At 33.5% G+C, this 15,277-nt stretch overlaps 4 protein-coding genes across 5 annotated transcripts; 3 read left to right on the forward strand and 1 right to left on the reverse strand.

Annotated features, from left to right (window-relative positions):
• Positions 1 to 16: 16 nt before the first annotated feature.
• On the reverse strand, positions 17 to 2,776 carry LOC116345299. Its single transcript, XM_031774547.1, has 4 exons — positions 2,698 to 2,776; positions 1,310 to 2,558; positions 436 to 1,237; positions 17 to 319 (listed from the first exon to the last, which is right to left on the reverse strand). Exons 1-4 carry the CDS (start codon positions 2,733 to 2,735, stop codon positions 237 to 239), a joined length of 2,172 nt encoding a protein of 723 aa, XP_031630407.1. The 5' UTR covers positions 2,736 to 2,776; the 3' UTR covers positions 17 to 236.
• Positions 2,777 to 6,163: 3,387 nt separating this feature from the next.
• On the forward strand, positions 6,164 to 8,584 carry LOC116345036 (senecionine N-oxygenase-like). Of its 2 annotated transcripts, none has more exons than XM_031774051.1 (5): positions 6,164 to 6,451; positions 6,518 to 6,879; positions 6,949 to 7,188; positions 7,257 to 7,411; positions 7,486 to 8,584. In XM_031774051.1, the coding sequence occupies exons 1-5, from the start codon at positions 6,174 to 6,176 to the stop codon at positions 7,792 to 7,794; spliced, it is 1,344 nt and encodes a 447-aa protein (XP_031629911.1). In that variant the 5' UTR covers positions 6,164 to 6,173; the 3' UTR covers positions 7,795 to 8,584. The 2 variants fall into 2 exon arrangements, with proteins under 2 accessions (XP_031629911.1, XP_031629912.1); XM_031774052.1 differs by having other exon boundaries at positions 6,782 to 6,879.
• Positions 8,585 to 9,656: 1,072 nt separating this feature from the next.
• Positions 9,657 to 11,758, forward strand: LOC116345037 (cyclin-dependent kinase 9-like). Its single transcript, XM_031774053.1, has 2 exons — positions 9,657 to 10,767; positions 10,860 to 11,758. Exons 1-2 carry the CDS (start codon positions 9,844 to 9,846, stop codon positions 11,193 to 11,195), a joined length of 1,260 nt encoding a protein of 419 aa, XP_031629913.1. The 5' UTR covers positions 9,657 to 9,843; the 3' UTR covers positions 11,196 to 11,758.
• Positions 11,759 to 12,022: 264 nt separating this feature from the next.
• On the forward strand, positions 12,023 to 14,277 carry LOC116345191 (cyclin-dependent kinase 9-like). The gene is made up of 5 exons (XM_031774371.1): positions 12,023 to 12,608; positions 12,689 to 12,946; positions 13,015 to 13,174; positions 13,390 to 13,550; positions 13,635 to 14,277. The coding sequence occupies exons 1-5, from the start codon at positions 12,210 to 12,212 to the stop codon at positions 14,004 to 14,006; spliced, it is 1,350 nt and encodes a 449-aa protein (XP_031630231.1). The 5' UTR covers positions 12,023 to 12,209; the 3' UTR covers positions 14,007 to 14,277.
• Positions 14,278 to 15,277: the final 1,000 nt, after the last annotated feature.

Consider the following 15,277-nt stretch of genomic DNA (forward strand, 5'->3'; position numbering starts at 1 on the left):
AATGGAAAGGAAAAAAAAGAAAAAAACAATTCAGTTAGATTGAATGCAAAACTAAACTATCAATTCAATAAAGTACTCACCTACGGGTTCTTTTATATTCCGCACAGCCCTAAATAGGGACCCGTACTGCGGTCAAGGGTACAATAGAAATCCTTGGATTTAAACTATTCACGCCTAGTAACTAACAAAATTGTTAAAATATTCTTCTTATGATTATTGTTGATTTTATGCTGCTATCAGTTGACATTGTTCGCATGGTGTGGATTGTCAGGTCTCTTCAACGAATCGGGCAATGGTATGCCAAAAAGACGACACATTCCTATAAAATCAGAAACAAACACAAAACATTAATCAATTAATATGAACACTGAACACCAAACGCTCTGCTCTCTATTCTCAATTTAATATTAATACAATATACAATTATGCACATACCTTTGAATAAAATATTCTTTGCGGCAACAATGTCACGGTGCCAAATGACTACGTGCTCAATCATGTTTTCTGGTTCAGCATCACCCAATTCATGGTATTCTCGAGTTAATGACCAAGTTTTGAAGATAACTTTTATCTTTGGCACTAAACGCTCGATGTTCTCACGATCTGGATTGATTGCTCTCTCTACAATTCGCTCTTTTTTAAGCTCTTGTCTGCTCAAATTCGTCACAATTATCGGTGGTAGTCCAACAATCGGTTTTGGTATGCAATTTCGACAAATTTTGAATCGATGATTTTTGGTTTCTCTTGGAAATCGCTCGTGACAATTGGCACACGTTATTGATGTACCCCATTCATCTTGAAAACTGACCTTTGTGTGCTCTTGTTTCTTGAAGCTGGTCGCCAATTTACGCGTTCCTGGGCATCTTTTCCGCTTCTTTATGCCCCATGGCCGATTTGGTGCCATTTCTCCAGCACCAATCCAAATCCAAGACGGTTTGTTGTTCGTTACCCGCATGGCAACTTTATCACTTGTTTTGGTAGCCTTGATGTGGTGATCGAGATCCAATCGTGCATATTTTCGAGTCGCATATGCTTGCATTCCCATTCGTAGCATTTTGATGCGATGCAGAATGTACGCTTTCCATGTGGATCCACGCGGCGATGGTATCACTGGGTACGACTTGAAATCCATTTGTTCTTCTTCAACAAACCACCAGGTCAACCGATCAGCCTTCCGATCTCTCTTCTTCTGCTCGGTTTGCCAATGAAATCGTGGATTGGATATTTTAATGTTTTCCTGTTAAATAATAACGTCAAATTTCAATCACGTTCCAAAAAAAAAAACATTGTAATAACAAACTTAACTTACCTCAATGTTTGACTTGATATGGCGGCGCACAACGGCCACCCACGTTTTCTCGTTCGGATCGATGGCACTAGCATATGTCATGTTGTTAAATGTGGCCTGCTCCGAATTTTCCACCCAAGCCTTCGCTGGCTTCTCGTACAATATTGACACGCAAACACTATTGGTGATGATTTGCGAGTGAAACCGCTTCTGCTTGCCGATTTGTTTGATTTTATCCATGTCGAAAACCAAATTCCACAATTCATCTCGATGGCCGTACAAGTAATAGTCCAGTGTGTATTTGTTCATTCGATTGGTCAGCGGATTGCGAGAACTTGGCACCACTCCTAGTACAGTGTTCGCCAAATAATACATATCTGTCATATCCAATCGAACGTTTTTCAGTTGGAATCGGCATAACGGGACAAGTGCGAAATTGTTCACTTTTGGCGGTCGATTGTTCGTTATCAATCCATCGCGACGGAATGCATGCCATTGTTGTGAATATTGATGAAACACTTCGATTTGGCGTTGCATTTGACCGAACATCCACAGTGATTGGAACCAATTGTCCTTAACGAACTCATTGACAGTGACCGGAACCAATTGTTCATTATGAACTTTTTGACACTGCCAACCGATTCTTTCCAGTTCATACAATAAAATGTTCATCTTATTTGTTCTCTCTACATCACCATGTGTCAGATCTTTGTTACTAGTGGCGTAAACTTTTGCGTTTCGTATATCGATGCCGTCAAATTTTGATCCATTGTATTGATGGCCATTGATATTCATGTTATAATACCAGCGTTTCATTTGAAAAAACGATTCAACATGTTCTGAACAATGAGTGTTGAGATTGGTCTGATTATTTCGAATGTGATCTTGGTAGAAATAATTAAAACCATTTCCCAGGCATTCTTTATCGGGCCATTCAAAATTCTCTACACCGAAGTGTGCCTCGACAATGTTACGAAAAGCTGGCGGCATTAGTTCCTCTCTGTCGACTTTATCGGCTAAAACACCGTTAAAGCACTCAATGAAAAATGTTTTACCGTTTTGTACAAAAAATTGTTGGTTCCCATCATCGATGGCTTCTTGAATTTTGTACAACGCCAACAATGATGCCAGTGACGAAATCAGTGTCATTTTGTAGCTTCGATGATCCAAAAACTGAATCACTCTGTCGCGATATTCTTCCCGTATGATTGACTTGACGCCTTGTTTTATGACTACAAGGTTCTTAATGTCGTCTTTCCTTTCGGGTGGACTGTATAAATGAAACGAAAACAAAGAAAAACATACACACTTATTTAAAAAAAACTGGTCACAAAACAATATCGCGAAATTGCATCGAAAATCCAATGAAAAAAAAACACAGAATAAATATTAAGAAAAACAATGCTTACATATTAAATTGATCCTCTCTTGATCTTGTTCTACTCATGGTTTAATCAATCAATCACAATTTCTGGTGCTTTTCCAAATGTTATGGGATTGTTATCACTATTTTCGGTTGCAATCAATTCACATCAATTTCACAATTCAAATTGTAATTTTTAATGTGTTTTTGTTGGTTCTGCTTGTAAACTACCTGACGAAATTCAATTATTATTATCAATTTAAAGTTATTTTTCTGACTTGATGATGAGATTTAATGGTATTTCAAATAGCTTCACAGCGCGAACGGTAACTTTGAACTAAAATGAATGCAGAAATGCATCGCTATTTATAGCAAATTATTGCTGTATTGCAAAAAGTCAAGCCTCGAAAACTAAAATGACTGGAATTAAACGATTCTATTGATACATCAATATATGCAACCAAATTTACAATATTTTCATTCAACAACTCAATCACTCCACTTTGATTTGCCACAAAACTCTGCCGAAAATGCATTTTTAAACAGGAACATAACAAATCACAAACGAGAGAATTGTCGAAATGGTTTTTTTTTCAAATGTGTTTCGATGATTTGGAATATTAACAGTAATACTTTATAAATGTTCTGTCGTTTGAATTGAAAACAGAAACAGACACAAAATATTTCCGCAAATATATCCATCACATTTCGTGAACACACGATATCGTTGTATCAAAACACTGACGAAGCACATCACAAAAACAAGCGGTGATCGGGAATACTGTTGTACGGTCAAAATTCTACAGTTTGTTGCATTCGCACTAGTATTTCGTTTACAGAAAAACAAAAACACAAACACATATTATATTGTCTCTCTCACATGTTTCGTTTCTTTGTGCTGTGACATAAAAAAGCCACTGATACAATATTAGCACTAAAATCCATTTGTCTTATTTTATCATGTTGAAAACTGAAATCGGTTGTCATTTTGAATTTAATTTGTTTGAAAAAAAACAACAACAACGCACATTTTCTGACCGCTAATAAGAACAAAGAAACTCGTGCGTATGAATATCATGGATATACTCTACATTCCGTTTGACACTAAAATGGCCACATAATTATCCTTGTGAATGTGTGACTCTCTCTGTTGTGCATTTGTGTGTGTACAAACTTTCAATTGTTTATATGCGCGACCGGTTCAATATTGCATGTTTCAAACCGAAACACCGAATGAATTTGTTTATATCACTTTCCCTCACACACACACACAAACTCTGTATTCGTAGCGATATTTGACTTTTTGAATTTGTCCAACTGAATTTTAGGCGACGGAGAATGCAATCGTATGAGATTGTTGTTGTTGTTGTATACCAAAAATCATCTCTTTCTAAACTGGCGGCACTTCTCAGTATAGTTTTGGCCGCAATAAAAAAATCAATCCCGTTAAATATTGAATAGAGTGATTTGTTTGTTTGTGATACATGTTAAATCGAAGCACAAAAAATTCCTTTGCTACATTAATTCTGTTGAAAACTGAAAAATGTGAATACAAACTTTGTGTGTACTCCAGTTGAAAAGAAAACAAATCTGAATGGCAACTCATTATATTTCGTTGTGATTTTGTGTATTGAAACATTTTTGTCAATACACTGTAATTTTGTCGATGTGTGATGTTCAATATTCAACTGATCCTTGCCTTCTTAATGATGCTGGACATATTTATGAATATAAGTGATACAAAATGCAATCAAACAGCGAAAACAGTCGATAGAATTGTTGATATAAATTTTATGTAAACAAAATCGAACATTTGAATTTCATGTTACACATACTTTCATTCTTTAAACGAGTAAGAGTCAGCAAAACGCGCATTGTATCAATACCGTTGTATGCTTTGAGATTCCAACAAAAACGGCAACACATTTGAGTGAGTTTGAATGAGACTGAAAGACTAATAGGAGAAATAAATTGTAAAATGTTAACGTAATAAATGAACAATTTTATTGGAAACTATGCATATAATCAACTTTCCATTGACACGAAAATTACCACCGAAATGGGTGAAAACGTTACATTTTTCAACGTTAAAATAGATAAAAAACGTTACATTTTTGTTTGCTGGGTAACATTCATTGTGTTTATTTTGTTCGAATGCTGGAGCATATAAAATCTTGGATGCATTTCCAATAACAGGGAGGTCGCATTTTTTAATTAGTACTTCATTAATGGAGGGTCTAGCTGAAGCAGGTCATGATCTGACATTGATTGCTCCATTTCGTGCAAAAAACTCCTACAAAAACTATAAGCAAGTGATATTTGATTCATCCATTATAGAATTCCGAAAAGATAGTCTCAACAAATGTTTAATTTGATTATGTCTTAAGTACATCACATAAATATTTTCCAGATACTGAAAAAAATAATTTCATGGAATATAATAATCTATATTTTTGGGATTCAATAGTTATGTGGTATGATATCTACATAAAGTACACAAGTCATACGATGTTTGATACAAATTTTCAAATTATTTTATAACTGGAACAAGATTTTGATGTGATTATAATTGAACCATGTCTACAAGAGGCTTTCTATGGACTCAGTCAATACCATGGACTCAGTCAAAGCACCGCTGATTTTATTATCTGCAGTTGATCCAGCAAAGTGGATAACAGATTTAGATGGAACACCGAGTTTCGCATCATATTTTCCCCATGTATTCAATCCGTATTCAGATCACATGACATTCTCGCAACGAATGCAGAATTCATTAACATTTTGGTTGGAAGATATTGCAAGAATAATTTACTACAATAGAATGCAAGAGAAATTGATCCAACAAGCATTCCCGAATACTGAAAATTGGCCATCAATAAGAGACGATAAGACAAAATGTTTCGTTGATTTTGTTAAATTCCCATGTAACTTATAGCACAGCTCGACCATATGGACCGAATGTAATTGAAGTGGACGGAATGCATATCAAGAAAACATCCGATCCATTGATATCAAATATCCGAACGTTTTTAGATGAAGCACATAATGGTGCGTGAGTTGTATCTTTTCAGAGGCAGCAATTTTCGGAAAACCGGTATATTTGGAGTACCATGTATTGCCGATCAGCCTTTAAAAAAATAGTAAACTGAATATTGAAGAAAAAAAAATTGCATGGTGTAAACGAATTTCGCTATTATGTTGCTGAAAATATAAAAAATCAGGTGACCAAATTCACTTTAGCCTATTGTAAAAAATGTATTACTGTACAATGAAAATTCTATCGATTAGCTGCTGGTTTTTTATCTTATCTAATTCATATTTTAGATGTTTCTACTTCTCTTGTTATCAAACGATTATGAACATCATACCACTTCCAAAAGTATTTTAATAAATTTAATCATCAAAAATTCAAGTTACGTTGATCTGTGTTGCTGTTTAGTTCCTTCAAATAATAGTATTATTTTCTTTATAATTTCAAAAACATAATAAAAATTCTAACAATTTCACATCAAACCAAGAAAAATGAATGTGATATCGAGAGATAAGTGTATCATATTTATATTGATACTTGAAATTCTGAGCATAAATGCGTTGCCATCATCATCCAAAGCGTTGAATATAGCAGTTATTGGAGCCGGAGCAGCAGGCCTTGCGAGTGCAAAAAATGCTCTGGAACAAGGACACAATGTAGTGATCTACGAAAAGACCAAAGCCCTAGGTGGAATATGGTGGTATACAGATGAAACCGGAAAAGACGAGTACGGTATTAACATTCACACTGCAATGTATCAAGGACTGAGGTATATTTGAACATTTCTATATGAATTCAATGCTAAAAATATTGATTGTTAGTTATGTTTAAACAGAACAAATTTACCATACCAAACAATGGAATATCCAGGACATAAATATCCAAATAACACGCGATCATTTCCACCACATGAGGTGGTATTGAAATATCTCAACTCTTATGCGGAACGTTTTGATTTGAAGAGACTTATAAAATTCCATCATATCGTTGACAAAATTCATTCACTTCAAAATGACCGATGGATGATAGTTGTTAAAGATTTGCCTAACAATAAGACCGTATCGGCGATTTATGATGCGGTTTTCGTTTGCATTAATAGGTTTTCTTCACCAAATTATCCGCAATTTGAAGGCGCCGATTTTTTCAAAGGCAAAATTATGCACAGCCATGATTACCGTAGAGCTGAAGATTTTCGGGGTTTGTAATACACACAATTGTGTTTTTTTTCTGTTTATTAATAGTCATCAAATACTATTCGATGAATAGATGAAAATGTTTTAGTCATTGGAAGTGGTAATAGTGGAATGGATATTGTACTGCAACTTTCAAAGACTGCCAATCGAGTAACTTGGAGTAGACGTAAGCCCAAAGAACCAACAGAAGAAGAACGAAGGGTATATGGAGATACAGTTACATTTAAAAACGATGTGGAACGTTTAATATCAAATGGAGTTGAGTTTATGGATGGCACACATCAAAATTTTACAGTGATTATATGCGCAACAGGTAACTTGATGCAATGCAACAGCGCTGACGATGGTATTACCATTGTATATGTCCTTTTTATTTGACAGGTTACAGATTTACGTATCCGATGTTGGACGTTGACACAGGCATTCAAATTGATGACAATTTCGTGCAACCTCTCTATAAGCAAACTCTGAACATAAATCATCCGACAATGGCTTTCATTGGTATGACTGGGACGAACTTTATATTCGATTTACAGGTTGGGTTTTTTTGCTCTAAAATTGTTTCACTATAACTATTTGAAAAAAAAAATCGTAAAAATGGTATTTACAGGTACGTTTTGCTCTGAAATTCATCTCTGGAACAAAGAAACTACCATCAAAGTCAGAAATGTTGAAAGATTTGCAAGATTTTGTTGAAGATCGACAGAAGAAGGGCATTCCAAAAAGTAGATATTATCATATAGGTCTACTAGATAAGGAATACTATGAGAAAGTTGCCCAGACAGCAGATATTACCAAAATTCCGGATGTTTACCTGGCCATATGTAAAGATTTATTTCAAAGTGATCCATTTAGATATCGTGAATATAAATACACAATAATTGATGATAAAACATTTAAAAAAGAAAGAGAAGTGTGATACGATTCATGGAAGATTAGACCAAATTCAAAAATAGATGAAAATTGCGAACGGTGCAATCAAAGTTCTTAGTTTTTAGTGTGATAAATTTTTTAATGACGGAAACTCTTATCAATATTGATTGTGTGCGCTAATCTAATTTAAAAAAAGAACTCTTGAATTGTGTGATATTGTTGTATTAATTATAAAAGCAATAGATAATTCAAGATAATTAGATTTAAAAAAATGCAATGATCAGCAGATGGCAACGTGATAAACAAACATTTTCGCAAAAAAAAATTCGGAATATCCCAAACAAAATATATGTGAAACCCGTTTACTTGCTCGAATATGCGTTGAATTCATCTTTTAATAATATTATTAAGGTTTTTTTTTGTTCATGCAGAATATCATCATTCTAATGACCTAACTCATGTATGAATTCTTAAGAAATACTTCTTATAGAAAATGTGTGTTTTAACATGCGCAATATTTGAGTAGTGTAATTATAATTTTCCATATCAATAGAAATATCGAAAGTATGTGATATCGTTTCAGGTAATATTTTGATGAAGTTGCTTCTGAAACCGAACGCTTTAAAAATTTAAGAAACTAAAAAGTGTGTAGTTGAATCAAGGGGCTTATGACATATGTGAATCGCAAGAGTCTCATGTAAATTATCTGAGTCTGTATGTGATTTTCGAGTCGGTAGCTTCATGGAACGCAGAAACAATAAAACGCAGGAAACCAAAAATGCAGAAAAAACGCATTAAAATGTTTTTCTGTGTATTTTTTTTAGTTTTTCTGTGTATTGTGTGAATTAAAACGAATATACATTTATATATTTGGAACGTTGATTACATTTAAAGTAAAATAAAGAGTCTTACACAAATTGTGTTTAATAAAAAAATTAGAATTTTGCTTGCTTAGCCATGGGATCAATCAATTTTACAACATCAATATTTTCTATAAAAATGATAGAAAAAACCTACATATTTCCTCAAATAAAACAATTTTCAAAATATGTTTAAATTTTTATTCATATTTTTTCAATTTTTGTATAATATATACAATATAATTTTTTGAGTTCCATCCCTCATGTCATACGATTTACGATAAATACTCGAATTGGCATCATATACAAAAATGATATATGAATGTTTATTTTTTTCTCCGATTGATTCGCCTTTTGTCACTTGTCAAAATTATTCATGAAAAACATTAAGGTTGACACGATGAAACAGGATAAAATAAAGCAACGAAGACAATAGACCATTTTATTGCCTTTCAATTATCTTCGGGAGTACTTAGCACTAATGATTTGGCGTTAAAAATGGATAGTCATTAAACTTTTTTTCACATTACCCTTTCAAATATTTACCTGAAATGAATTCATTAGTATAACTAACTATTACAAACTGCAGGATCGTTTCCTCAACAAAAAAAAATGGTATTTAAGCGATGAAATATCACTTTTAATATCAGTTTGAGTTTGAACAACATTACAGTCAGATCTTTATTTTAAGAAGCAAAAAATTCATTCTTTTTTTGAAATTTCTAATAAAAGTTTGGAAAAGTTACACAGAGCATAATAATATTTTGAGTACTTGCTTGCGAAAATTTCCACATTTTATATCCATTCGCGCAAAATATTTCGTTTAAAAAAATTACCGGTTGTTATTAAATTGAATTCATAAATTATTCTGTTCAAGTGGATATATTTTTTGAACCAAAAAACTGACCGTCCTCACATAATTTGTGTTCAGATCTGTGTATTTGCAACAGAGGTCGCTGAAATCGTGAATTCGCCATTTCATGAGTCATTTGGACTTTCCACTTTTTTTCTTTGTTCTGCGAATGAAAAAAAACAGACATACTGTGTCTGTACCTGTCAACAACAACATCGTCACGTTTTCTATATTTTATTCAATTGTTGTAATGTTTGTAAAATTAGAATTAATTTTCAGCAAGAAACAATTTTGAATTAAAAAATTGATTGAACTGAGTCCGAAGTGCAGGCAAGACACATAAAATTAAGAATTGAAATAGTAACAACGAAAACACAAAAAAATGAACGATTCAATGAACACATCAATGCACCAAGATAAAATGTCTCATCAAAATGATAGTTTCTCGATGATTCCGAGGAACTTTGTGCCATCAACCAGTTCCACATCATCATCAATGTCACAGAAAACGAACGACAGTGGTGTATCAATGTCCAGCGGTCAAATGACATTTGCTCAAACCCAATTCATGAAAACGAGCAGCTTCCCATTTATTGATGATGTCAATAAATACAAACGAATCGCAAAAATTGGACATGGAACGTATGGTGAAGTGTTCAAAGCATGTAATCCAACAACAAATAAGATCGTTGCATTGAAACGCGTTCTCGATGATAATAAAAAATTTGGCTTTTCAATGACAACATTGCGTGAAATTCGTATTTTACAGCAGATCAATCATGAAAATGTTGTGAATCTCATCGAGGTTTGCCGATCAACATCTTCCGTTGGTGGTTATCATTCCAATTTCTATTTGGTTTTTGAATTTTGTGAACATGATTTGGCTGGTCTGCTATCAAACACCAATGTTCGATTCAATTTGGGCGAAATTAAGAGCATACTCAAGCAACTGTTGAATGGAATCTATTTCGTTCATTCGTGCAAAATCTTTCATCGTGATTTAAAGCCCGCCAATATCCTTGTCACAAAAACTGGCGTGGTTAAATTGGCCGATTTTGGTTTATCAAGGCAATTCAATTTGTCCGACAAGTATAGACAAGCAACGCCAACAAACCAAGTGGTCACCCTTTGGTATCGATCACCAGAATTACTTTTGGGTGATATAAATTATGGTCTGGCTATTGATATGTGGAGTGTCGGTTTGATAATGGCCGAAATGTGGACGAGATCACCAATTTTACAAGGAAAAACCGAACAAGAGCAAATCTATCTTATTTCACAATTTTGTGGTGCAATTACACCAGAGGTAAATACATAAATCGAATTTGTTTCGAGAGAAGTTTTAATATAACTAATTCGATTATTTTTTTCTCTCTCTTTCTCTCACACATTCTTTAGGTTTGGCCAACAGTTACGGAACTTCCATTGTATAAGACACTACATTTATCTAAAGATCCGACCCGAAAAATAAAGGATCGACTAAGACCATACGTGAAAGATTTCCATGCTCGTGATTTAATTGATAGTTTATTAATATTGGATCCAACGAAACGTTTTGATACAAACGCCGCTTTGGACCATGATTTTTTCTTCGTCGATCCCTTACCGGCCGATTTAAGCAAATTATTTGCAAAACATCACAGAAGTATGTTTGATTTGCATACTCGGCAACGGCCTCCTAATGCCAATCCAAATCGCACACAAGATGGCGGATACATGGATCATGTGTATTAAAAAAACACACTAAATTACACTTGGAGAGAGAAATAAGAAATGAAAAAAAAAAAACAAAAACAAAAAAACTACAACTATATATTGATATTTTTAAATTAATTTGTTAATTCTGTATATATATGTATATATATCGGTCATAGATTCTGACCAGGGGACAAAATCCCTCCCCTCGAGCGTAAAAATTATTCGATTTTCCTAGAGTTTTCCGTACTCTTTAAAAAAAATCGATTTTCCTAAGGGTTTTAAGAATCTTTTTGCGCATTACCCCTCCCTTAAATCGTTAACTCCAGAATCTATGATATCGGTCATTTTTTTCATATTTTTTTGTTGAGAGATTTATTTTCCATTCTGGAAAAAAATGTTTATTACGAAGTTGCAAACTGAAATGTTAAACGGAAAAAACTGTATTCATATTGATTACAGCACAAAAAGGAAATAAAAAGTTCAAAATAAATGAAGATTAAAAAAGAATCACATAAATAACGATTAAAATTAATAAAATGTAATGAGTCCAAGAGACTTGAATAAGTCGCATTTAATAAATTTGTTTTTTGTTTTGTTAATTAAAAGTATTTTATTCGAAGGAGATAAAACAAAAGAATGTCTATAATTCAATTGAATTTAATATTAATTCATATATTTCACATTTTTTTCTATGAAAAAATAATACATTTGGAAAAAAACTGCTTGACCGTCTGCATCAGTGTTGCCAAAAATATTGAATTCGCTACATACTTCGCCTTAACTTAAAGCTTAAAGTTCTGCTAATGAAAAAAAAAAACAATTGATCTGTCACTGTCAAATTTCATGAGATTTTGTATGTGCTTCAACCGATATTCATTATATTTCATTTGATTGTTTTTTCGTTGTTGTTGTCTGTGCATCATAATGCGTATTTAACGTGTATGTTTTACCCTGCAGAAAAAAATTCTAGCAATTGTCATGCCTCAGTTGTGTTGAGTGTATCGTTAATATTTCCATGTGATAAAGTGTATTAGAAAAAAGACTTAAAAAATGGCAAGTAGAGGCGGCCGCGAAGTGGGCAACGAGCCGATGGATACATCTGCATCGATGCAAAATTCATCCACATCTCATCATCATTTTAGTTCTTCGGCAGTGCCGCCGATGCAAGCATCTTCATCAAATTCGACAACAGCAACCACATCATCATCATCAACATCACAACGTTCAAATAGTGGCAGTACAACAACGACTAGTAGCCAAGCAATGCTTACAAAATACAAATATATCGAAAACTATGATTTTCCGTATTGTGATGAGTCGGGCAAATATGAAAAAGTGGCCAAAATCGGTCAGGGTACGTTTGGTGAAGTGTTCAAAGCACGCGAACGTCGATCAAACAAGAAATTTGTCGCTATGAAAAAAGTTCTTATGGACAATGAAAAAGAAGGTGTAAGTACAGTTACACCAATTTTACCCAATAATAAATTATTTTGATTTTTTTATTTGTTTGTTGTTTTTTTTCCTCACAGTTTCCGATTACAGCGTTGCGTGAAATTCGAATTTTACAGCTGTTGAAACACGAAAATGTAGTGAATTTAATCGAAATTTGTCGCACAAAAGCAACAGCCAACAATCGATATCGGTCCACGTTTTATTTGGTATTCGATTTTTGTGAGCATGATTTGGCCGGACTGCTGTCAAACATTAATGTTAAATTTAGTTTAGGCGAAATTAAAAAAGTTATGCAGCAATTGCTTAACGGTTTATATTACATTCATAGCAACAAAGTGAGTAGAAGTGGTTGTTTGTCTATACGCCGGACATTCTATGTAAATTTTCCATTTTTTTTTCACAGATTTTGCATAGGGACATGAAGGCGGCTAATGTTTTAATTACGAAAAATGGTGTATTGAAATTGGCTGATTTCGGATTGGCTCGAGCATTTAGTGCATGCAAAACAGGACAAGTAAATCGATACACAAATCGTGTAGTTACTCTATGGTACCGACCACCAGGTATGTTTAATAAAAGACGGAATCCAGATTGTCTGTGTTATTTGTTGTTATTGCCTATAAATCGACGATATGAACATGTGTAAACTAAATGGTATATAAAGTACTACTATTCATAAGTTCGATTTCAGTCTAGATATAAATGGTGCAATTGGTACAGCATTTTTGTTTTCAATTGAAGACCGTCCAATTAATTTGTCTTATGTTTTTAAATGCAGAATTACTTCTCGGTGATCGAAATTATGGACCGCCGGTCGATATGTGGGGTGCCGGTTGTATTATGGCAGAAATGTGGACCCGTTCGCCAATTATGCAAGGAAACACTGAACAACAACAGATTATATTCATCTCTCAACTTTGTGGCTCATTTACACCGGATGTAAGTCGAATTTTGTCGATATACTTAAATCGAATTGAAATTGAATATGATTTAATTTTTTTTATTCGCTTGAATAAAATATAGGTATGGCCAGGAGTTCAAGATTTGGAATTGTATAATAAAATGGAATTGCCAATGGGTCATAAACGAAAAGTAAAGGATCGACTGAAGGTATATGTAAAAGATCCACATGGCTGTGATTTGCTCGATAAGTTGTTGCAGTTGGATCCAAAGGCGCGTTATGATGCTGATGGTGCATTGAATCATGATTTCTTTTGGTCGGATCCAATGCCGTGCGATTTGAGTAAAATGTTATCGCATCATTTGCAATCGATGTTTGAATATTTGGCACCACCAAGACGACCAGGACATATGATGCGTCACTATCAGCAGATGAATGCAAGCCAAATGCAAAATCGTACACAGGACAACAGCTATCAAGATCGTGTTTATTAGATACGTAGATAGGAGTTTCATTAAGCAATTTTATTCGGTGTTTTGTGTTAAAACGGAAACCAAAACACCACCGAATATGAGGAGAGAAAAAACAAACGGTATATCGACTTACAAATAATATTTTATATTTAGGAATTAACGACCTTACAGGCGATATTATATGAAATATCTATCATATAATTACTTTAGACTGCATTTTTGAGTTTGCTTTGGCAAAACAATATTCACTCAAGTTGATCATTTTTTTCATTTCTTTTTTTTTTGTAAAATTTCGCCAAAATGTTGAACAAAAATCGGTTAACAATATTGTATTTATTTTTCGTTCTTTTTTAATGCGAAAATTATTTTTGTAACTCATACGTATATCGGTTTTGAAAATTTTATAAATTCATTTGGCAACTCTTTTTGTTTTGTATTTAACATCTTAGTTTTGTTGTGAAAGTGAATTAATTTAGACGACGAACCAAATATTTGTATTATCCATTGTAAATCTCCTTATTGAACAAGAGACAAAATGATTAATGTGTTAACTACATTTGTATTTTATATTGCATGCAGTACACTGTATCAGTACTGTACACTAGGGTGTTTCCACATGGAAAATATTAAAAAGTGGCTAGCATCATTTTGAAGAGCGTAAAATTCTGTATAAGATCATTTGATTTTCGATGCTGATTGGTCGCCGATGTCACTTCCTGGACTAAAAACACATTTGTAAATTGATTTCATGTCGCATTCACGCCAAAATCTGTAATTAATGAAATTTTAGGATTGAACAAAATTAAAATCATGAAAAATAATTTTAATATCAATATTATTGCTTAAATATTTAAAAAGTAACACAAAAACTAACAATTTTACCACAATAAACCAAAACAATGCAAAATTGCCAATTCATTTGACACATAACCTGTCATTTGTCATGCGTGAGCGAATCACGCTTCAAATGTCATTCTGTCAAATGAATTGGCGAATTTGCATTGTTTTGGTTTATTGTGGTAAAATTGTGAGTTTTTGTGTTACTTTTATTAATATTTAGGCAATTATTTTGATATTAAAATTATTTTTCATGTTACTTTTCCGCACACACCTTGTGTGTAAGGTAAAGTATTGGAATCGGTCGAAAAATTAACACCCTCAAAAAACATGTTTTCTGGGTGTTTTAGGACCCAGGGAACACGAATCTAGCGTTTTTTCGATGTCCGAATGTATGTGCGTGGTACCCTGTACGCTGTACGCTGTACGCTGTACGCTGTACGCTGTACGCTGTA

Source organism: Contarinia nasturtii, unplaced genomic scaffold (assembly GCF_009176525.2).
Source record: "Contarinia nasturtii isolate CC-2019 unplaced genomic scaffold, AAFC_CNas_1.1 Cnas_scaffold_1240, whole genome shotgun sequence".
Lineage (NCBI taxonomy): Eukaryota > Metazoa > Arthropoda > Insecta > Diptera > Cecidomyiidae > Contarinia > Contarinia nasturtii.

What these genes read in the sequence shown, in the direction of transcription:
- LOC116345037 (XM_031774053.1), top strand. Translation starts at nt 9,844, where the DNA reads ATGAACGATTCAATGAACACATCAATGCACCAAGATAAAATGTCTCAT. An exon ending in GTGGTGCAATTACACCAGAG is followed by an intron (nt 10,768 to 10,859) that starts GTAAATACATAA and finishes CACATTCTTTAG; the next exon opens with GTTTGGCCAACAGTTACGGA.
- LOC116345299 (XM_031774547.1), bottom strand. Translation starts at nt 2,735, where the DNA reads ATGAGTAGAACAAGATCAAGAGAGGATCAATTTAATAT. An exon ending in AGAGAGGATCAATTTAATAT is followed by an intron (nt 2,559 to 2,697) that starts GTAAGCATTGTT and finishes TCATTTATACAG; the next exon opens with TCCACCCGAAAGGAAAGACG. An exon ending in ATATCAAGTCAAACATTGAG is followed by an intron (nt 1,238 to 1,309) that starts GTAAGTTAAGTT and finishes ATTATTTAACAG; the next exon opens with GAAAACATTAAAATATCCAA.
- LOC116345036 (XM_031774051.1), top strand. Translation starts at nt 6,174, where the DNA reads ATGAATGTGATATCGAGAGATAAGTGTATCATATTTATATTGATACTT. An exon ending in AGTGATTATATGCGCAACAG is followed by an intron (nt 7,189 to 7,256) that starts GTAACTTGATGC and finishes TTTATTTGACAG; the next exon opens with GTTACAGATTTACGTATCCG. An exon ending in ACTTTATATTCGATTTACAG is followed by an intron (nt 7,412 to 7,485) that starts GTTGGGTTTTTT and finishes TGGTATTTACAG; the next exon opens with GTACGTTTTGCTCTGAAATT.
- LOC116345191 (XM_031774371.1), top strand. Translation starts at nt 12,210, where the DNA reads ATGGCAAGTAGAGGCGGCCGCGAAGTGGGCAACGAGCCGATGGATACA. An exon ending in ATTACATTCATAGCAACAAA is followed by an intron (nt 12,947 to 13,014) that starts GTGAGTAGAAGT and finishes TTTTTTTCACAG; the next exon opens with ATTTTGCATAGGGACATGAA. An exon ending in GTGGCTCATTTACACCGGAT is followed by an intron (nt 13,551 to 13,634) that starts GTAAGTCGAATT and finishes AATAAAATATAG; the next exon opens with GTATGGCCAGGAGTTCAAGA.